This window comes from Rutidosis leptorrhynchoides, chromosome 11, assembly GCF_046630445.1.
Source record: "Rutidosis leptorrhynchoides isolate AG116_Rl617_1_P2 chromosome 11, CSIRO_AGI_Rlap_v1, whole genome shotgun sequence".
NCBI classification, from domain to species: domain Eukaryota; kingdom Viridiplantae; phylum Streptophyta; class Magnoliopsida; order Asterales; family Asteraceae; genus Rutidosis; species Rutidosis leptorrhynchoides.
Window position 1 is genome coordinate 29,466,896 of NC_092343.1, and position 17,545 is coordinate 29,484,440.

The 17,545-nt window shown below is 37.1% G+C and overlaps 3 protein-coding genes across 3 annotated transcripts in view; all 3 read right to left on the reverse strand.

The window, feature by feature from the left end:
* Window positions 1–13,904, reverse strand: LOC139874422 (uncharacterized). The gene is made up of 4 exons (XM_071861856.1): window positions 13,895–13,904; window positions 13,757–13,812; window positions 359–375; window positions 1–247 (listed from the first exon to the last, which is right to left on the reverse strand). The coding sequence occupies exons 1-4, from the start codon at window positions 13,902–13,904 to the stop codon at window positions 1–3; spliced, it is 330 nt and encodes a 109-aa protein (XP_071717957.1).
* LOC139877322 (uncharacterized) lies at window positions 13,365–15,304 on the reverse strand. Its single transcript, XM_071864733.1, has 8 exons — window positions 15,194–15,304; window positions 15,059–15,114; window positions 14,875–14,952; window positions 14,678–14,762; window positions 14,479–14,586; window positions 14,350–14,392; window positions 14,035–14,090; window positions 13,365–13,565 (listed from the first exon to the last, which is right to left on the reverse strand). Exons 2-7 carry the CDS (start codon window positions 15,073–15,075, stop codon window positions 14,065–14,067), a joined length of 357 nt encoding a protein of 118 aa, XP_071720834.1. The 5' UTR covers window positions 15,076–15,114; window positions 15,194–15,304; the 3' UTR covers window positions 13,365–13,565; window positions 14,035–14,064.
* Window positions 15,305–17,545, reverse strand: part of LOC139874423 (uncharacterized) — a 17,565-nt gene continuing 15,324 nt past the window's right edge. The window contains exons 8-10 of the mRNA XM_071861857.1: window positions 15,614–15,752; window positions 15,368–15,528; window positions 15,305–15,321 (exon numbers count right to left, since the gene is read on the reverse strand). Of these exons, the coding sequence (XP_071717958.1) occupies window positions 15,305–15,321; window positions 15,368–15,528; window positions 15,614–15,752 (317 nt within the window). The remainder of the gene's footprint in view (window positions 15,322–15,367; window positions 15,529–15,613; window positions 15,753–17,545) is intronic.

The window sequence follows — 17,545 nt, forward strand, 5'->3', positions numbered from 1 at the left end:
TCAACAGACATGTTTTCCGGCAACATCAAGTTTCAAATTACAAGAGAGTTTAGGAGCACCAGAGGAAACAGTTCCACTGCCGTACGATTCAGCTCGAACAAAATCAACGGTCACCGGAAGTTTGATGTTGCGGACGAGATCAGCGACGAAAAGGAACGCGCCGGTGATAACAGCGACAACAACCGGATAAGAAGAATCAGGTGGAGGAGAAATTGTGAGATAGTTGAGATGCCAAGTCGTTAACTTTCTGCGAAATTTGCTCAGGTATCCATAACACTGTTAGTAAACGTAAGATGTACAAAGAGTGGTTGGATGCTTGGAAATCTCCAAAAGAGACCCAAGTTGAATCCCCACCAACCTCACTTTGGGGCCTTGCTTTTCAAAAAAAGAAAAAAAAAAAAAAAAAAAAAAAAAAACGTAAGATGTACAAAGTTAGGAGCTTATTTATATAATCCAGATACACTACCAAATAAGGTATTGTTATTGAACGTCTACTATAAGATATTTTGTTAATCTCAAATGGGTTGTTAAGAAAATTTTGCTTTCTGTTCAAGGATTGAAGTGGGTGATGATTCTTGATCTTGTAGGGTTTTAGGTGAAAATATGCCATTAAAGAACCTTGGTGATAAGAGGTAAGATGAAACAGGTCGGGTCTGGTTATAATCCAGCATGATGGGTTTTGTCTGTTGATGATTTCTAAGAAATAAAGTTAACGAATTTAGATTAATGAAGAAAAAATTTCAGAAGCTTCCATTATTTTTGTGTTTCAAGAAAAACAAGAAGCTTGTGATTCGGATTAAAACCTAAGTGCTAGTAACAAAGTTAAATTAGATTTTTTTGTGGTTTAATCTACCCATTTGATAAAGAATTTTTGGTGTTCGATAAATTAATGAATAAAATGTTTATGTGTTTGATTTAAGAGTGTAACATGTGTCTTGTGTTTTGGATATGTGGCCACGATGTTGTTTTTGTGTGTCAGGGGAAAAATACAGAAAGAGAGTTTTGGATGAAGTTGAAGCACCAATGAATGATTTGTCTAAATTTGTGAGGTTAGTCCCTAAACTTTTAATGTATACACTAATAGTCCTTCTGCTTTTAAGATTATATAATGTGAGGAGTTAACCGTTAAATTTTGACGACAGTTAGGCTGAAGTGCCAACCACGATAGTTAAGCAAAACTGAGGTACCAACTACGCAAAAAAGAAAGTTTAGGTGTTATGATGCAAATGTGAACAAACCACGGGTACCAACGACGTAATTTTTTCAATTATTAAATACAATTTTTTTTTAACAAATTGGTGCGAGTTTAATTTTAGAAAGGTTGTTAGCCATTTAAGCAAAATAATGGTACTCGGGGGAGTCGTCATGTATGATTAACATTATAATAGTTATATTTGCGTGTTCATAAATATTTTATGAACTTAGACTGTAAATTCAAATCACTTTCATAATAGTGCGTCGAAGCTCCGCATCGAATACAATTTAATGCGTTTTGTTCGTAAAATTATTTCGAGTTGAACGACGATAGAGGTGGAACCTAACTCACGGCGAACAGGAAGGTAAATCTGTTTAGAAATTTTGGTGGTTCTTGTTTAGTGAGTTTATATTAAATTGTAAATTTAACTTTTATACCCTTGAAGTTATCTTTTATACCTCGGATAAATTACAATTAGTACAAAGTGTATTCGATAATATTATTTTAAATACTTATCAAATGTATAATACAATTTAAATACAATAAAAACCCTTATTACTGATATTTTTATCGAAAACATTAAGATTAAATACTAACGCATCGATTATGAGTCCGTTCGTTGGAACCGTTTTAACTTCAGTTGACTTATAATCGATAAAATATCAAACATGAGCCCGTAAAAAGTTGCCTTAAAACTGATCGTTAATAGTAATAATCTCTAATTGTATATGCTTTAGTACAAACTAATTTCATTATATCAAAATACCAACGTATCGATTACGAGCCCGTTCGTTGGAACCGTTTTAACTTCAATTGACTTACAATCGATAAAATATCAAACATGAGCCCGTAAAAGTTGCCTTAAAACTGATCGTTAATAATAATAATCTCTAATTGTATATGCTTTAGTACAAACTAATTTCATTATGTCAAATGTAACACCCCGTTTTCCCGTGCGCGTTTAAAGGTACGTACTTAATCAATAGTACGCTTATAACTTGTTCGTTATGTGATTAAATGAGCTACGGGGCTAGCTGTCGTATAAGTGTATATGTATATTTATATATGTTTGAATGCGTGCGTGAACGTGTTTATGAATGTGTCGTGTTGGCGTCGAGTCGTGTGAGACCTAAGGTCGAGGTTTAGACGTGCATAGGAAGGGTGAAAGATGTTGTGCTTGTTGTTTGAACCTTTGATTTATGTTAAATTGTCGAAGTGATCAGGAATAGGCCAATGCCGCGCCGCGAGGAAAGGGGCCGCGCCGTGAGGAAAGGGGCCGCGACGCGACAAGCAAAGCAAATCCAGATCAGAACTTGAGTTAAGAAGGGTCGTTTTTCCTTCTTTATGTCGCGCCGCGACAAAGGAGCCGCGCCGCGGCACCTCTGCAGTTCTGACTCCGATTTCTGCTCAAATTAAAAAGGGTTTTAGGGGCAATTTGGTCTTTTTGCATGTAGATCTGATAGGAGCTTTTAATATCAACCACTTATCCTATATTTCTCATTTTTTTTTTTCCATTTTCTTTCATAATTTCCTCTCAAAACTTAAAATCCACTTAGATTAAACTTGAGATTTGAAGAAGAAGTTTTGTGAATCAATCCTAGGAGCAAGAATTAAAGTTGTTCTCCTTGCTATTAGCTACAAGAGGATAGTTTTGGTAAGTCTCAACTTTAAGTTTTGAGTTTTATTTAGTTTAAGCTAGGGTTTGGTTCATATGGAACTTGTGTGACCCATTTGAGGGTTAAATGGGTGGATTTTGGGTTAGATTGTTGAAAGGAAACCCTAATTACCATAATCTAGGGTTTGGTCTAATGAAATGAGGTTTGTAAGTGTTAATGGTGTTGTAAGCATTAAAACACTTGTTTAAAGTTCAATGATGTTAATTGGGTCATGTTTGACTAAGCTTGCAAGTGTAAGTGTTAAAATGGGTCATATGAGTCAAAGTTGACCTAATTGGGTAAAATGGGTATGAATTACCCTAGGTTGTGCTAGTTAATATTAGTAGACTTTAAATCACTAGCTTTGGCGATTTAATATGAGTCTTGGCATTTAAGGGCGGTTTTGGGTGTGGTTGAGTCATTTAATGCGAATTGGGTCATTAAATGCTCAAAGTGTAAGTAAAGTGGTAAATGCCATTAGTTGTGTATTGAATGTGTACCTATGTATTAGGTACTTTGCTCGAGGTATACGGAAGCATTTAAATCACCACCGAAGTGTTAAGGTGAGTGGAATAATTATATATGCATGTATATAATTTATTTACTTGTGAGGTATGGGTTAAAGTTCGTTGTTGACGATACCATACCCTAGAGTATATTGTGTTGTTGATGAGGGTTTAAAGTTCGTTGTTGACGATACCTCATACGTATGGAATTAAAGTTCGATGTTGAAGATGCCATACGATTATTGTAGTGACGTTGATGAGGGTTTAAAGTTCGTTGTTGACGATACCTCATATGTGGGTTTAAAGTTCGGTGTTGACGATACCACATTAATATAGGCGAATGGGGTTTAAGTTCGATGTTGACGATACCATTCGTTGGGCTAGCCTTGGGATCTTGAGTACTATGAATGTTGTGAACATCATCGTTATACTTGTGTTTTAGCATATTTTATTGTTGTGTTATATGCTATTGTTATACTAGCCTTGTTATCGTGGTACTTAGCGTTATACATGTGAAAGGTATGCTAATTATTGTAACTAGTATGTATGCGGATTTGGTAAGTGTTTGCATGTAAGTAGGTTATATATATATGTATATATAATTGTTACACTCACTAAGCCTTGCTTACCCTCTCGTTGTTTACCATTTTATAGGTTCCGGCTTGGACAAGGGTAAGGGCATACGTTTGGACTAGTGGTCTCCCGCTTATGTTGTCGGGGGGTGCTTTTGGTGTTAGTTTTTTGAAGTTGGCCTAACGTTTTGGGTAGTTTAGCCCCAAACCATGCTCGAGTGTCGTTTGGATTATAAACTATCATTGTAGTGGGTCAAACTTGTATTAAACTTAATTAATGGCCTTCGTGCCTTTTGTAAACATTTAAATCTATGTACGTTTAAATGGAACTTGTGGAACGGTTTACATATTTAATTGGCGCGTAAATGTGTATTATATAAAAAAAAAATTTATCGTATGGAATACGGGTTGGGTTGTTTCAAGTGGTATCAGAGCATGGTCTAAGGGATTTAGGCGACTTGAGATAGGTGCCTAGACTTAGACTTTATTGTGCATGCGCTTTTATGCGGGACTTGTAGGACTTTGGGTCTAATCGGGAATTGTTAGTGCTTTGGTTATGTGAACTAACCTTGTGCTAATTGGTTTGTGTTGTGTTTAGCAATCATCAAGCGAGATGGACGTTGTACTAGCAAGTTAATGCGACGTGCTCGCGTAACAATGATTAGCTACCATTGTTACGGGTGCAAATCGTGTCAAACAAGTAATGTACGACGATTGTTGAGCAAGATGGGGTAGTGTGGTACGTATGTATATACTTACGTGTTATGCCTTTTCGTTCATGGTTTAACCTTTTCCGTTTTATAGAATGAAGACGAGAAATGGACACGATAATGATATCGGTGGTACATGCGAGGACCCCAAATTCACAGCCAAGGTTGAGGCCATCTTGAAGAACTTCAAGGAGGACTTCCTTGTTAGCGTGAGAAAGGTTTTCAAGGAATCGGTTGACGAGCAAATAACCGATTTAATTAATGAACGAATGAAGGCCACTGTCGATGAGGCTCTTGAAGCTAGAAACATTTATCCTCGTGGTGAAGGAGGTGAAGGAAGGCGAGACTTCCACTACAAAAACTTCAAGGATACTCAACCTCCGATGTTTAATGGGGTGAGGGATCCATTGAAAAGCACTTGTTGGATTTCCGATATCGAGGGGGCATTCCGTACCGCGGAGTGTCCTCCCGAGAAGAAGACGAGATATGGGTCTAGCATGCTACGTGAAGAAGGAAAGTTGTGGTGGGACGATAAAATCAATTTATATGGTGAAGAGCAATGCACGAGCTTGACATGGGAGGAGTTTAAGAAGGAATTCTTCTAAGAATACCGAACTTCTTCCGACCTTGATAGAATCCGGGACGAGTTGCATCATTTGCAACATGGTTCGATGGACTTGGTTACTCTCAAGTCTACCTTTTTGGCAAAGACTCGCTTTTGCCCGGAATATGTTGGTGACGATCACAAGCTAATGAAAGATTTCTGCCGTACCTTGAACGACGAGTTCAAGGGTAAGATTAGTCGGGGAATGGCCAAGACTTTTGAAGAGCTATTCGAGTTGGCTCGGGGTTTTGAGCCGGAGGTTCCAAGAAAAAGCGATTTCACTTTTTCAAAAAGAAAGTTTGAAGGTTCGAGTCATTCGAATTTTTCAAATAAAAAGAACAAGAACAAAAAGGGTTCCGAAAGTGTCAATAGTGTGAAGAAGGACGCTACCGGTGGTTTTGGGAACTTTGTCCCTACTTGCTACAATTGTGGGGTACGTGGACATATGGCTCGAGATTGTCTGAAGTCAAATTCAACAAACAAGCTCACTTGTTTTAATTGCAACAAAGAAGGACACCGAAAGTCAGAGTGTCCCGATTTGAACAACGATAATTTTAAAAGGCTAGAGAAGGCGGCGGGTACGGCTCGAGGCCGAAACTATTTGATGACTAACGACGAAGCCAAGCAATCCAACGAAGTTGTCTCAGGTACCTTTTTGGTTAATTCTAATCCGGCAAGGATTCTTTTTGATAGCGGTGCAAATTTGTCGTTTGTGTCTCCAAAATTTGTGCCTAAACTTGATAGATCGTTAGTTAAGTTAAGTCGTTCGGTAGAAGTCGAAATAGTGGATGGCAAGACGGTGCTAGTGGTTGATGTGTGTAAAAATTGTGATGTTGTGTTTGGTGCCGAGAACTTTAAAATTGATCTTATCCCGATGACTTTGGGCGACTTTGATATCGTTGTGGGTATGGATTGGCTCGATCGAAATAGAGCCGATATTGCATGCCATGAGAAATTTATCCGTGTGAAGACCCCAAGTGGGGGAGAGTTAATTATTCACGGCGATAAACGAAGAAGACTTGTGCCGATATGTTCTTTTGCACGGGCACGTCATTTTCTTGTTAGTGGTGGCATGGCTTTTCTTGCCCATGTTGTTGATACTCGCGATGAGTCACCACCCATCCGTGAAATTCCGGTGGTTAGTGAGTTCGAAGACGTTTTTTCGGACGAGTTACCGGGTGTCCCGGCGGGAAGACAAGTTGAATTTCGCATTGAGTTGGTTCCGGGAGCTACTCCCATTGCTAAAACTCCTTATCGTTTAGCACCAATGGAAATGCAAGAGTTGTTAAATCAAACCCAAGAGTTGCTTGAGAAGGGTTTTATTCGACCGAGTGCTTCGCCATGGGGCGCTCCGGTTTTATTCGTGAAAAAGAAGGATGGTAGTATGCGGATGTGCATCGATTATCGGGAGTTAAATAAGGTGACAATCAAAAATCGTTATCCATTGCCTCGGATTGACGATTTGTTTGACCAACTCCAAGGTGCGACATATTTCTCAAAGATTGACCTACGGTCCGGCTATCACCAAATGCGGGTCCGTGAGGAAGATATTGAGAAAACGGCTTTTCGAACGCGTTATGGGCATTTTGAGTTTGTAGTTATGCCTTTTGGTCTTACGAATGCACCGGCGGCATTCATGGATCTTATGAACCGAGTGTGCCAACCTATGTTGGACAAGTCGGTGATTGTGTTCATTGACGACATACTAGTGTACTCGAAAAGTATGAACGAGCATGAACGTCATTTGCGTGAAGTATTGAAGACGTTACGAAAGGAGAAGTTGTATGCTAAGTTCTCCAAATGTGAATTTTGGCTAAGGGAGGTTCAATTCCTTGGTCATATTGTGAACAAAGACGGTATTCAAGTAGATCCGGGGAAGATAGAGACGGTGAAGAGTTGGAGACAACCGAATACGCCTACGGAAATCCAGAGTTTTCTCGGATTGGCCGGTTATTATCGTCGATTTATCCAAGACTTTTCTAAGATCGCTTCTTCATTGACGAAGTTGACAAGGAAGAACGCGAGGTTTAATTGGGAGAACGAGCAAGAAATTGCTTTTCAATTGTTAAAAGAGAAGTTGTGTCAAGCTCCGGTGTTAGTGTTGCCGGAAGGAGTGGAAGACATGACGGTTTATTGTGATGCATCGTTAAATGGGCTCGGGCGTGTTCTAATGCAAAGAGGTAAAGTCATCGTTTATGCCTCACGACAATTAAAGGAACACGAGACGAGATATCTGACTCATGATCTTGAGTTGGCGGCGGTTGTGCATGCGTTGAAAATTTGGCGCCATTACTTGTATGGTGTTAAGTGTACGATTTATTCGGATCATAAGAGTTTGAAACATCTCTTTAATCAACGAGATTTGAATTATCGTCAACGTAGGTGGATGGATGTGGTAAAAGATTATGATTGTGAAATACTTTATCATTCGGGCAAGGCGAATGTGGTTGCGGATGCGTTAAGTCGAAAGAGTCATCACCCGGCGTTACGATTGGGATTGTTACGTATGATTGTTACTAACGATTTTCTTGAAAAACTTGGTGTGATTCAAATAGAGGCATACGTTCACAACAAGCATGCGGAGCGAATTGTGGGGCAATCGGAATTCATCACTATGGGCTCGCGTGGTTTGTTGTCTTTTCAAGGAAGGGTGTGGGTGTCTAAGATGGGTGATTACCGACAAGTGCTACTCGATGAAGCACATAAGTCAAAATATTCCATTCATCCGGGCGCGACGAAAATGTATCTTGATTTAAGGAAAGATTATTGGTGGCCGGGCATGAAACGTGATGTTGTGAAGTATGTTGAGCAATGCGTCACGTGTTTGCAAGTTAAGGCCGAACACCAAAAGCCGTATGGTAAGTTACAACCGTTAGAAATCCCGAAATGGAAATGGGAGCACATTACCATGGATTTCATCACGAAGTTACCTAAAACGGCAAGAACCCAATTTGATTCGATTTGGGTTATAGTTGATCGATTGACGAAGAGTGCTTTGTTTCTTCCCATTAAGGAAGCGATATCGCCGGAGACTTTGGCTAAGTTGTTTATCAAGGAAGTTATCTCTCGACACGGAGTTCCTATATCTATTATTTCGGATCGAGATACCCGTTTTACATCTCGGTTTTGGGAGAAATTTCATGAAGATATGGGTACGCAATTAAAATTAAGCACGGCGTATCATCCTCAAACGGACGGTCAAACCGAACGTACGAATCAAACTTTGGAAGATATGTTACGAGCGTGCATTATTGATTTCGGTGGTAGTTGGGGCGAGCACTTAGCTTTGGTGGAATTCTCGTACAATAATAGTTATCATACTAGTATTGGGATGCCACCTTATGAGATGCTTTATGGGCGTAGGTGTCGAACTCCAATTTGTTGGGGTGAAGTAGGTCAGAGAGAAATCGGGAGTACCGATTTGGTCTTGGAGACGAATAGTAAGATTGATATGATTCGAGAGCATTTGAAAAAGGCTCAAGATAGGCAAAAGTCGTATGCCGATAAACGTAGACGAACGATCGAATTTCAAGAAGGTGATATGGTGATGCTTAAGGTTTCGCCATGGAAGGGTATTATTCAGTTTTGGAAACGAGGAAAGTTAGCTCCTCGGTTTATTGGGCCGTTTAAGGTTTTAGCTCGTGTGGGTGAAGTCGCGTATCGTTTGGAATTACCCGAAGAACTTGCGGGGATTCATAATACGTTTCACGTTTCCCATCTCCGAAAGTGTCTTGCGGATGATTCTTCATGGATGCCTTTAGACGAAATTGAGCTAAACAACAAGTTAGAATACGTTGAAGAGCCGATTGCTATACTCGATAAGAAGGTAAAAATGTTGCGTAACAAAGAGGTGAGGACCTTTAAGGTACAATGGCGTCGTAGCAAAGGTTCCGAGTTTACTTGGGAGCCCGAAGAATTTGTGTTGGTTTATCTTCCCTCGTGTCATGCGGCTTGGATCGCGAGGACGCGCTCCGATTTAAGTGGGGGAGAGTTGTAACACCCCGTTTTCCCGTGCGCGTTTAAAGGTACGTACTTAATCAATAGTACGCTTATAACTTGTTCGTTATGTGATTAAATGAGCTACGGGGCTAGCTGTCGTATAAGTGTATATGTGTGTGTATATATATATATATATATATATATATATATATATATATATATATATATATATATATATATATATATATATATATATATATATATATATATATATATGTTTGAATGCGTGCGTGAACGTGTTTATGAATGTGTCGCGTTGGCGTCGAGTCGTGTGAGACCTAAGGTCGAGGTTTAGACGTGCATAGGAAGGGTGAAAGATGTTGTGCTTGTTGTTTGAACCTTTGATTTATGTTAAATTGTCGAAGTGATCAGGAATAGGCCAATGCCGCGCTGCGAGGAAAGGGGCCGCGACGCGACAAGCAAAGCAAATCCAGATCAGAACTTGAGTTAAGAAGGGTCGTTTTTCCTTCTTTATGTCGCGCCGCGACAAAGGAGCCGCGCCGCGGCACCTCTGCAGTTCTGACTCCGATTTCTGCTCAAATTAAAAAGGGTTTTGGGGGAAATTTGGTCTTTTTGCATGTAGATCTGATGGGAGCTTTTAATATCAGCCACTTATCCTATATTTCTCATTTCTTTTCCATTTTCTTTCATAATTTCCTCTCAAAACTTAAAATCCACTTAGATTAAACTTGAGATTTGAAGAAGAAGTTTTGTGAATCAGTCCTAGGAGCAAGAATTAAAGTTGTTCTCCTTGCTATTAGCTACAAGAGGATAGTTTTGGTAAGCCTCAACTTTAAGTTTTGAGTTTTATTTTGTTTAAGCTAGGGTTTGGTTCATATGGAACTTGTGTGACCCATTTGAGGGTTAAATGGGTGAATTTTGGGTTAGATTGTTGAAAGGAAACCCTAATTACCATAATCTAGGGTTTGGTTTAATGAAATGAGGTTTGTAAGTGTTAATGGTGTTGTAAGCATTAAAACACTTGTTTAAAGTTGAATGATGTTAATTGGGTCATGTTTGACTAAGCTTGCAAGTGTAAGTGTTAAAATGGGTCATATGAGTCAAAGTTGACCTAATTGGGTAAAATGGGTATGAATTACCCTAGGATGTGCTAGTTAATGTTAGTAGACTTTAAATCACTAGCTTTGGCGATTTAATATGAGTCTTGGCATTTAAGGGCGGTTTTGAGTGTGGTTGAGTCATTTAATGCGAATTGGGTCATTAAATGCTCAAAGTGTAAGTAAAGTGGTAAATGCCATTAGTTGTGTATTGAATGTGTACCTATGTATTAGGTACTTTGCTCGAGGTATACGGAAGCATTTAAATCACCACCGAAGTGTTAAGGTGATTGGAATAATTATATATGCATGTATATAATTTATTTACTTGTGAGGTATGGGTTAAAGTTCGTTGTTGACGATACCATACCCTAGAGTATATTGTGTTGTTGATGAGGGTTTAAAGTTCGTTGTTGACGATACCTCATACGTATGGAATTAAAGTTCGATGTTGACGATGCCATACGATTATTGTAGTGACGTTGATGAGGGTTTAAAGGTCGTTGTTGACGATACCTCATATGTGGGTTTAAAGTTCGGTGTTGACGATACCACATTAATATAGGCGAATGGGGTTTAAGTTCGATGTTGACGATACCATTCGTTGGGCTAGCCTTGGGATCTTGAGTACTATGGATGTTGTGAACATCATCGTTATAGTTGTGTTTTAGCATATTGTATTGTTGTGTTATATGCTATTGTTATACTAGCCTTGTTATCGTGGTACTTAGCGTTATACATGTGAAAGGTATGCTAATTATTGTAACTAGTATGTATGCGGATTTGGTAAGTGTTTGCATGTAAGTAGGTTATATATATGTATGTATAATTGTTGCACTCACTAAGTCTTGCTTACCCTCTCGTTGTTTACCATTTTATAGGTTCCGGCTTGGACAAGGTTAAGGGCATACGTTTGGACTAGTGGTCTCCCGCTTATGTTGTCGGGGGGTGCTTTTGGTGTTAGCTTTTTGAAGTTGGTCTAACGTTTTGGGTAGTTTAGCCCCAAACCATGCTCGAGTGTCGTTTGGATTATAAACTATCATTGTAGTGGGTCAAACTTGTATTAAACTTAATTAATGGCCTTCGTGCCTTTTGTAAACATTTAAATCTATGTACGTTTAAATGGAACTTGTGGAATGGTTTACATATTTAATTGGCGCGTAAATGTGTATTATATATAAAAAAATTTTATCGTATGGAATACGGGTTGGGTTGTTTCATCAAAATTTCAAAAAAACAGCTAAGTTATAAATCTAAATATTTATAAGAATTACCAAATGAATATCTACAATTTTTTATGCATTACACAAACTTATCTCGATGGTAAAAGAAAAATAAATATATGTAATTTAATAACTTTCACTAAAAGGATTTACGATATTATAATTAACATTCAAATAAATAAAAAATCATATTTACGTATATAATTTAGGCTATATATTAAGAATTGATATAAACAAATAATCGTGTAATAGAATCAATCTTGAAAAGAAAGATGTAAAAGTAAAATTTCTAAAGATAATGAATTCTTGCTACACATTCCATTAATAATAATTAATCACATGCAATTCATCTCCGTATACTACACGATATTCACATACTTGTTTTATACTTTTTTCGGATAAAATATACAAACTAATCAAGTATAAATATTAAAAAGATATAATAAAATTCGTTTATATATTTGTATTACCCGTATCTGCTAAGACCATGTCAAATAAATTAAAATACTAATTATACATGTGGATCCGTGAGTTTAAATTTTAAAATAGTAATTATACACGTGGAGCCCATAAGTTTCCTTCAATAAAGTCTAAATAATCTAATGGATAATGAAGAAACAAACGGATTTGATAATGATAATGAATTATTTTATTTTTTATTTTACATATATTAAATTATGTTTAATTTAATTTTGACCAAACCTTTTTAAGATCTAGTTAATTCTTTAATTGATTTTTTTAATAATAAAACGACATGTAAGATTCCGTATTTGTTTAGGATTGATTAATAGAATGACACGTACGATTAATTTAATTCAGATTAATGAGAAAGTGACACGTATGATTAATTTAATTCAGATTAATGAGAGAGTGACACGTAGTATTAAAGGGATGCGCTTTATATAGATGTATGTATGTATGTATGTATGTATGTATGTATGTATGTATAGATGTATAGATAGATGTATAGATGTATAGATAGATAGATAGATAGATATAGATGAATTATAGATAAGGTTGAGAATAACGTAACATCACAATTTTTAAAGGATGAGCACCATATAACCGAGATATTTTTTTTTTGGAAAGGCTGAAATTTATATATAAAAAAAGAACCGAGGCAAGATACAAAACACCAGTCTGCAAGAGACGGACTAGGGTAGGGGTGGTCAGTATTTGGTTTGAAACCGTGGAACCCGAAAACCAAACTGAAACCAAACCGGAAAAAACCAAACCGAATTTGATAAACGGTTTTCGGATCGCGTCAAACCGAAACCGAATTTGAATTCGGTTTTCGGTTCGGTTTTCGGTTTGAAAATTCTGAATTCGGTTTAACCGAAAACCGATTTCAAAACCGAATTCAAAATTTTTATATATTTAATTTATATATTTATGTTTTAGTGTCATTATAATTTGGGATTCAATCAATAAAATATATTCTCACCCATATGAAGATTTAGTAGCTCACATTATAATTATGTTACTTAAATTATTATGTTCTTCTTCTTAATAACAGAAGCAGTAAACGTCATAATTAAGCTATAAATATTAATAAATCATCGAATTCTTGATAATTTAATAATACGTCATTGTTTTAGGATATAAATAACTAAGACATCAGTAACGCCACAATTAAACTACCAACGTTCTCAGTTTTTTCATAATATTCGGTTTTAACCGAAAACCGAACCGAACCCGAATTTGAATTCGGTTTTCGGTTTGGTTCGGTTTTAACTTTGAATTCGGTTTTCGGTTTTGCCTAAAATATTTTCAAAACCGAATACACCGAACCGAATACACCGAACAAACCGAAAACCGAACCGATGAACACCCCTAGACTAGGGGAAAGCATATAACCGAGATATTTACAACAGTTATCTAAATAAATAAATTGATCAAGTAGATTCAAATTTAAAGGATGAACACCATATAACATTATAACCAGTCTTTAAAGTAGGCGTGCACTCCATAATTCTTTTTTCCTAGAAAATCTGCTTAATCTCAACTAAATTCAAAAGCTTGACCTTCTAACCAGTTAGGAATCTGTAAATGACAAAACTATCATCAAACAATACAATTTATGTATAGATAAAACGAGTTAAAAAACTTCAAAAGATACATATTGCTAGACCTACTCGAGCTCGGCTCGTTAAAAGCTCAATTTGAGCCGAGCTTAAACGAGCTTGAGCTCGAGCCCGAACTTAGAACATATTTTTAAAATTCATTAAGTAAACCAGCTCGATATCGAGCTCGAACAAGCTCGCGAGCAAGTGTAGGGTATCCGCCCCACCTGAAAGAAACTTGAGGGCTTATATTTGATTAGTGTAATATTTATATTTATAATAATTATTCAAGAGTAAGGAAAATACTACTTGCCCCCATGTTAATATTTTTACCCCCACTGGGAACGTTTCAAGTTCTGTCACTGCTCGTGAACCTAAATGAGCCTTTCATCTATATATTATATTATACATTAATTATTATTTATAAATGCCAATAATTAGTTAATTACCTTACCAAAAACGTCTAAGTATCGTTTTGTTCAGGAATCAAGCCATCTAGTGAATTCTACACATAACAGAAAAAAGAAATATTAGAATTTTTTAAAGGAACGCTATAGCAGAAAATATGAATGTAAATAGAACCAAATTACTGGGAAGTGAAGCGAAAACAATTTAAATTGTAATTTTTGACACCTCGTGAACAGTAGTAGTACATGGGCAAATCCATTATACTTAATCAGGCAAGTTTGGTAACTTACTAAAAAAGGGGTCAACCCACAAATACTTTATTGTCTTCTTGATTCATAAATAAGGAATTGACATACCTGAATTGATTTGTCGACTAACATTTGCTTCCAACGTAGTACCCTGAATAATGGAAGGGAAGAATTGGTGACATGGAACTAGTAATTAAGTATTGAAGTACTACAACCACAGTTTATGATCCACAATACCTTCAATAGACGTATAATGCGTTTACAGAGATTATTCACAAACCTAGCAAAATAACGTTCGTCAACACAAACACCATTCGAAAGCAATGTAATCATGCGATTTGCAACCTACCAAATTAATATAATTAAATGAAGTTAATTTTAAACAAATCAGTAGGCAGCATATGTAACGACTCATAATCCATAAACAATAACTTACTACTTCTTTCCAAACATCAAATTCAGAAGTCTCCATTGTTTTATGGCTTAAAAGATTACAGAGCAAACGAAGTACATCATAAGGTCTGCCATTTGCAAGCAAATTAATAAGAATTGATCTCCAAATTTTTCTAAGTCTTTGAAATAATAATAATAATAAAAAAACACAATAAAATGAAAATATAGAAACATACAAACCCTTGATATTCTTCAAATTCCAACGAAACCAAGTATTGAATAAGGTCTGTGACCTCTCCACCACATATATCCGAGAGGCTAATCCATAGAAGTTAAATGAGACTTAGAAAAAGAAAGAACATTCTGAAAAGTTGATATATAGTTAAAACTCAAGATAAAATCAGCATAACAATTAGAAATTTACCTCGCAACGATCTCCATTGCAAAACAAAGACCCCTTCCCTTACGCCGTCCATGATCCTGCAAATTATACACAGCCGATGATTGTTGTCTCATATCTTATACGGAGTAAGTGGTATGAATATAGTTGAGTAAATACCTTGGCATCTCGCAAATATATTAAGATCCCTTCAAGGATCCTTATCTTAATCGTATGCTGGATACTTTCAAAGTGCGTGCTATTAATATCACCTATAAATAGAAATGGAAATCATATTGTTAGTAAAGCTTGAGTTACAATATAAATAGCCAATAGTTGGAAATTGAGGGTTACCATCAACTAAGGCGACATTTGATATGAAACGGTACGTATCCATCACAAGACTAGGTGCAACTTTGAAAGCAAAGGAAAGAATGTCTGTATCACTACTCATCAGCTTCCTATAAGTAAATGTAATTAAATCTCCGGCTCTTTCTAAAACAAACATTGCAAGCCTGGATCACAGTGAGGCTAAGGTGAGAAAACCACTTGCATATCTAGGATGAAATTAAATGTTTTTAAGTAAAAAAGTTCGCATACCTGTAGGTAGAATTCGCATGTGAGAGTAACACTGGGTTATGTGGGAGTGGTAAGTCGGTTTCTACGAAAAACCAATTGCGACCAGCAGCAGCAATAAGCGATACATTATAAGCTAATTGTATAGCCTCATGTAAGTTCACTACACAAAACGTGTAATAGTGTAGACGCTGAGAGAGGATCTTAGAATCAACCTAACACGATCTAGAGGCGGAATAACAATAGAAAGAGCTTAAACGAATATCTATGGGTTTTCGGGTTCGTACAAGTCAAACCATGACTAGATCTTGATAAACACGAAGCCTAGACTGACATTCTGTGGTATTTGGACATGAAGATTGAGAGAGACTCGACCAAGAAGTGTTTTCGTGTGTGTGTGATGTGCTGAGTTGTTAACATGAATTAATGAGGATTAATTAGGCTTAAATACCTCAGTTCCTATGTCGGTCGACAGTGAATGACAGTCGGTCGACTGACCATGTCAGTCGGCCGACTGTCGAATAATATTACGAATCATATTTAAACGTTTACAAATATAAAATAACACATCGACAATCAACGTTTAACAATATTACAGGTTACAACATGATCGAATAAAACGTTAAAGTTCATGGAACTAGGGATTACAAAATATGCACTAACAAACTCCCCCTAAGACCTAGTTCCTCATAAGCCTTCGATCTGCTTCAATCTCTGTACGGATCTGTAACCATATTATTCAAATAGCAAACCTTTGCAACACGAATGTACTGTTGTGCTTGAACTCTATTTTCTGGCCTGTACAGCATCCGATTGTAGTACAATGTGAAGATGTCAGCTTCACAGCAATTTCTCAACCAAACGGGATCTAAAACCCGTATCGAGTCTGTCTCATCTTCCTTCAATTTGTCCAAAACGATGACTGCCTCCTCTGAGCGTTCATCGTAGTACCACCAGCGAAAACGTGGGCTAAAGTTCTGCGGCATTTTCATCACAGGAACCTTTCTCATATAATTTACTGGCTTGTATTTGACAATCTTTCTTCGTTCGCCCGTTTTCTTGTTTGTTCGATAAGTGATCGTGGGAAATTGAGGGCTGAATCCCTCAAAGTTCTTTGACAAGTACGAGTGTCTTATCTTCTTGCAGACAATATTAGGAATTCCGTCATAATCCCTATATAACATTTTGAGCCTAGCCACTTGCATAAATTCAAAGTACGGTAGAGACGTGAACTCGTATCCATGTTTGATGTAATCCACTCCGTACTCCTTCTTTATTGCGTATATATTCAACTCTTTAATGTAGGCCCACGCAATTATTTTTCCTTTAGCCAAAAGATTCGCCGGTCTATTAATGTAATTCATCCATTCAGGTTCCGGCGCTGGCTTCTCACAATATTTTCTGATCCTCAACAGGATCTTCCACTCAGCTTCTAGAACTTCTATCTTTTCTTTATTTATCTTGACCGGTAAAAACCCTGGAGGCAAGTCTTCGGTCTTTTCTTTTTCTTCGCATTTACGGTTTAGAAGCTCTTCATTCATTTTGAAGTAGTCTTGAAATGTAGGTAGATCTTTATCGTTATTACATTCGTACTCTGGAAAATCACCTATTGGTTCATCTTCAATAATTACTTCATCAAAATCTTTGTCGTTTTCATTACTTACGACAATTTCCTCAAAATCATCACTAGAATCGTAACGATTCTCAAAAGATGAGCTAGCAGTTGCGTCAGCTGAAGTACTTGCTTGTTGCTCTTGACGCACTAGCTCGGCCTGCTCCTCAGCGCTTAGATCCGGCGGGATCTCCCCTTCTTCTAAATCATCAAATACAACTGAGTGATTCAGACGATCCTGCTTTGCCAAAAAATCATGTAAAGAATAATCAATATTTAGAGGAATTACTGACAGTGGGTTGTCGCTTGTGCCTTTAGCAATATCCAAACCTAGCTCATCCTCG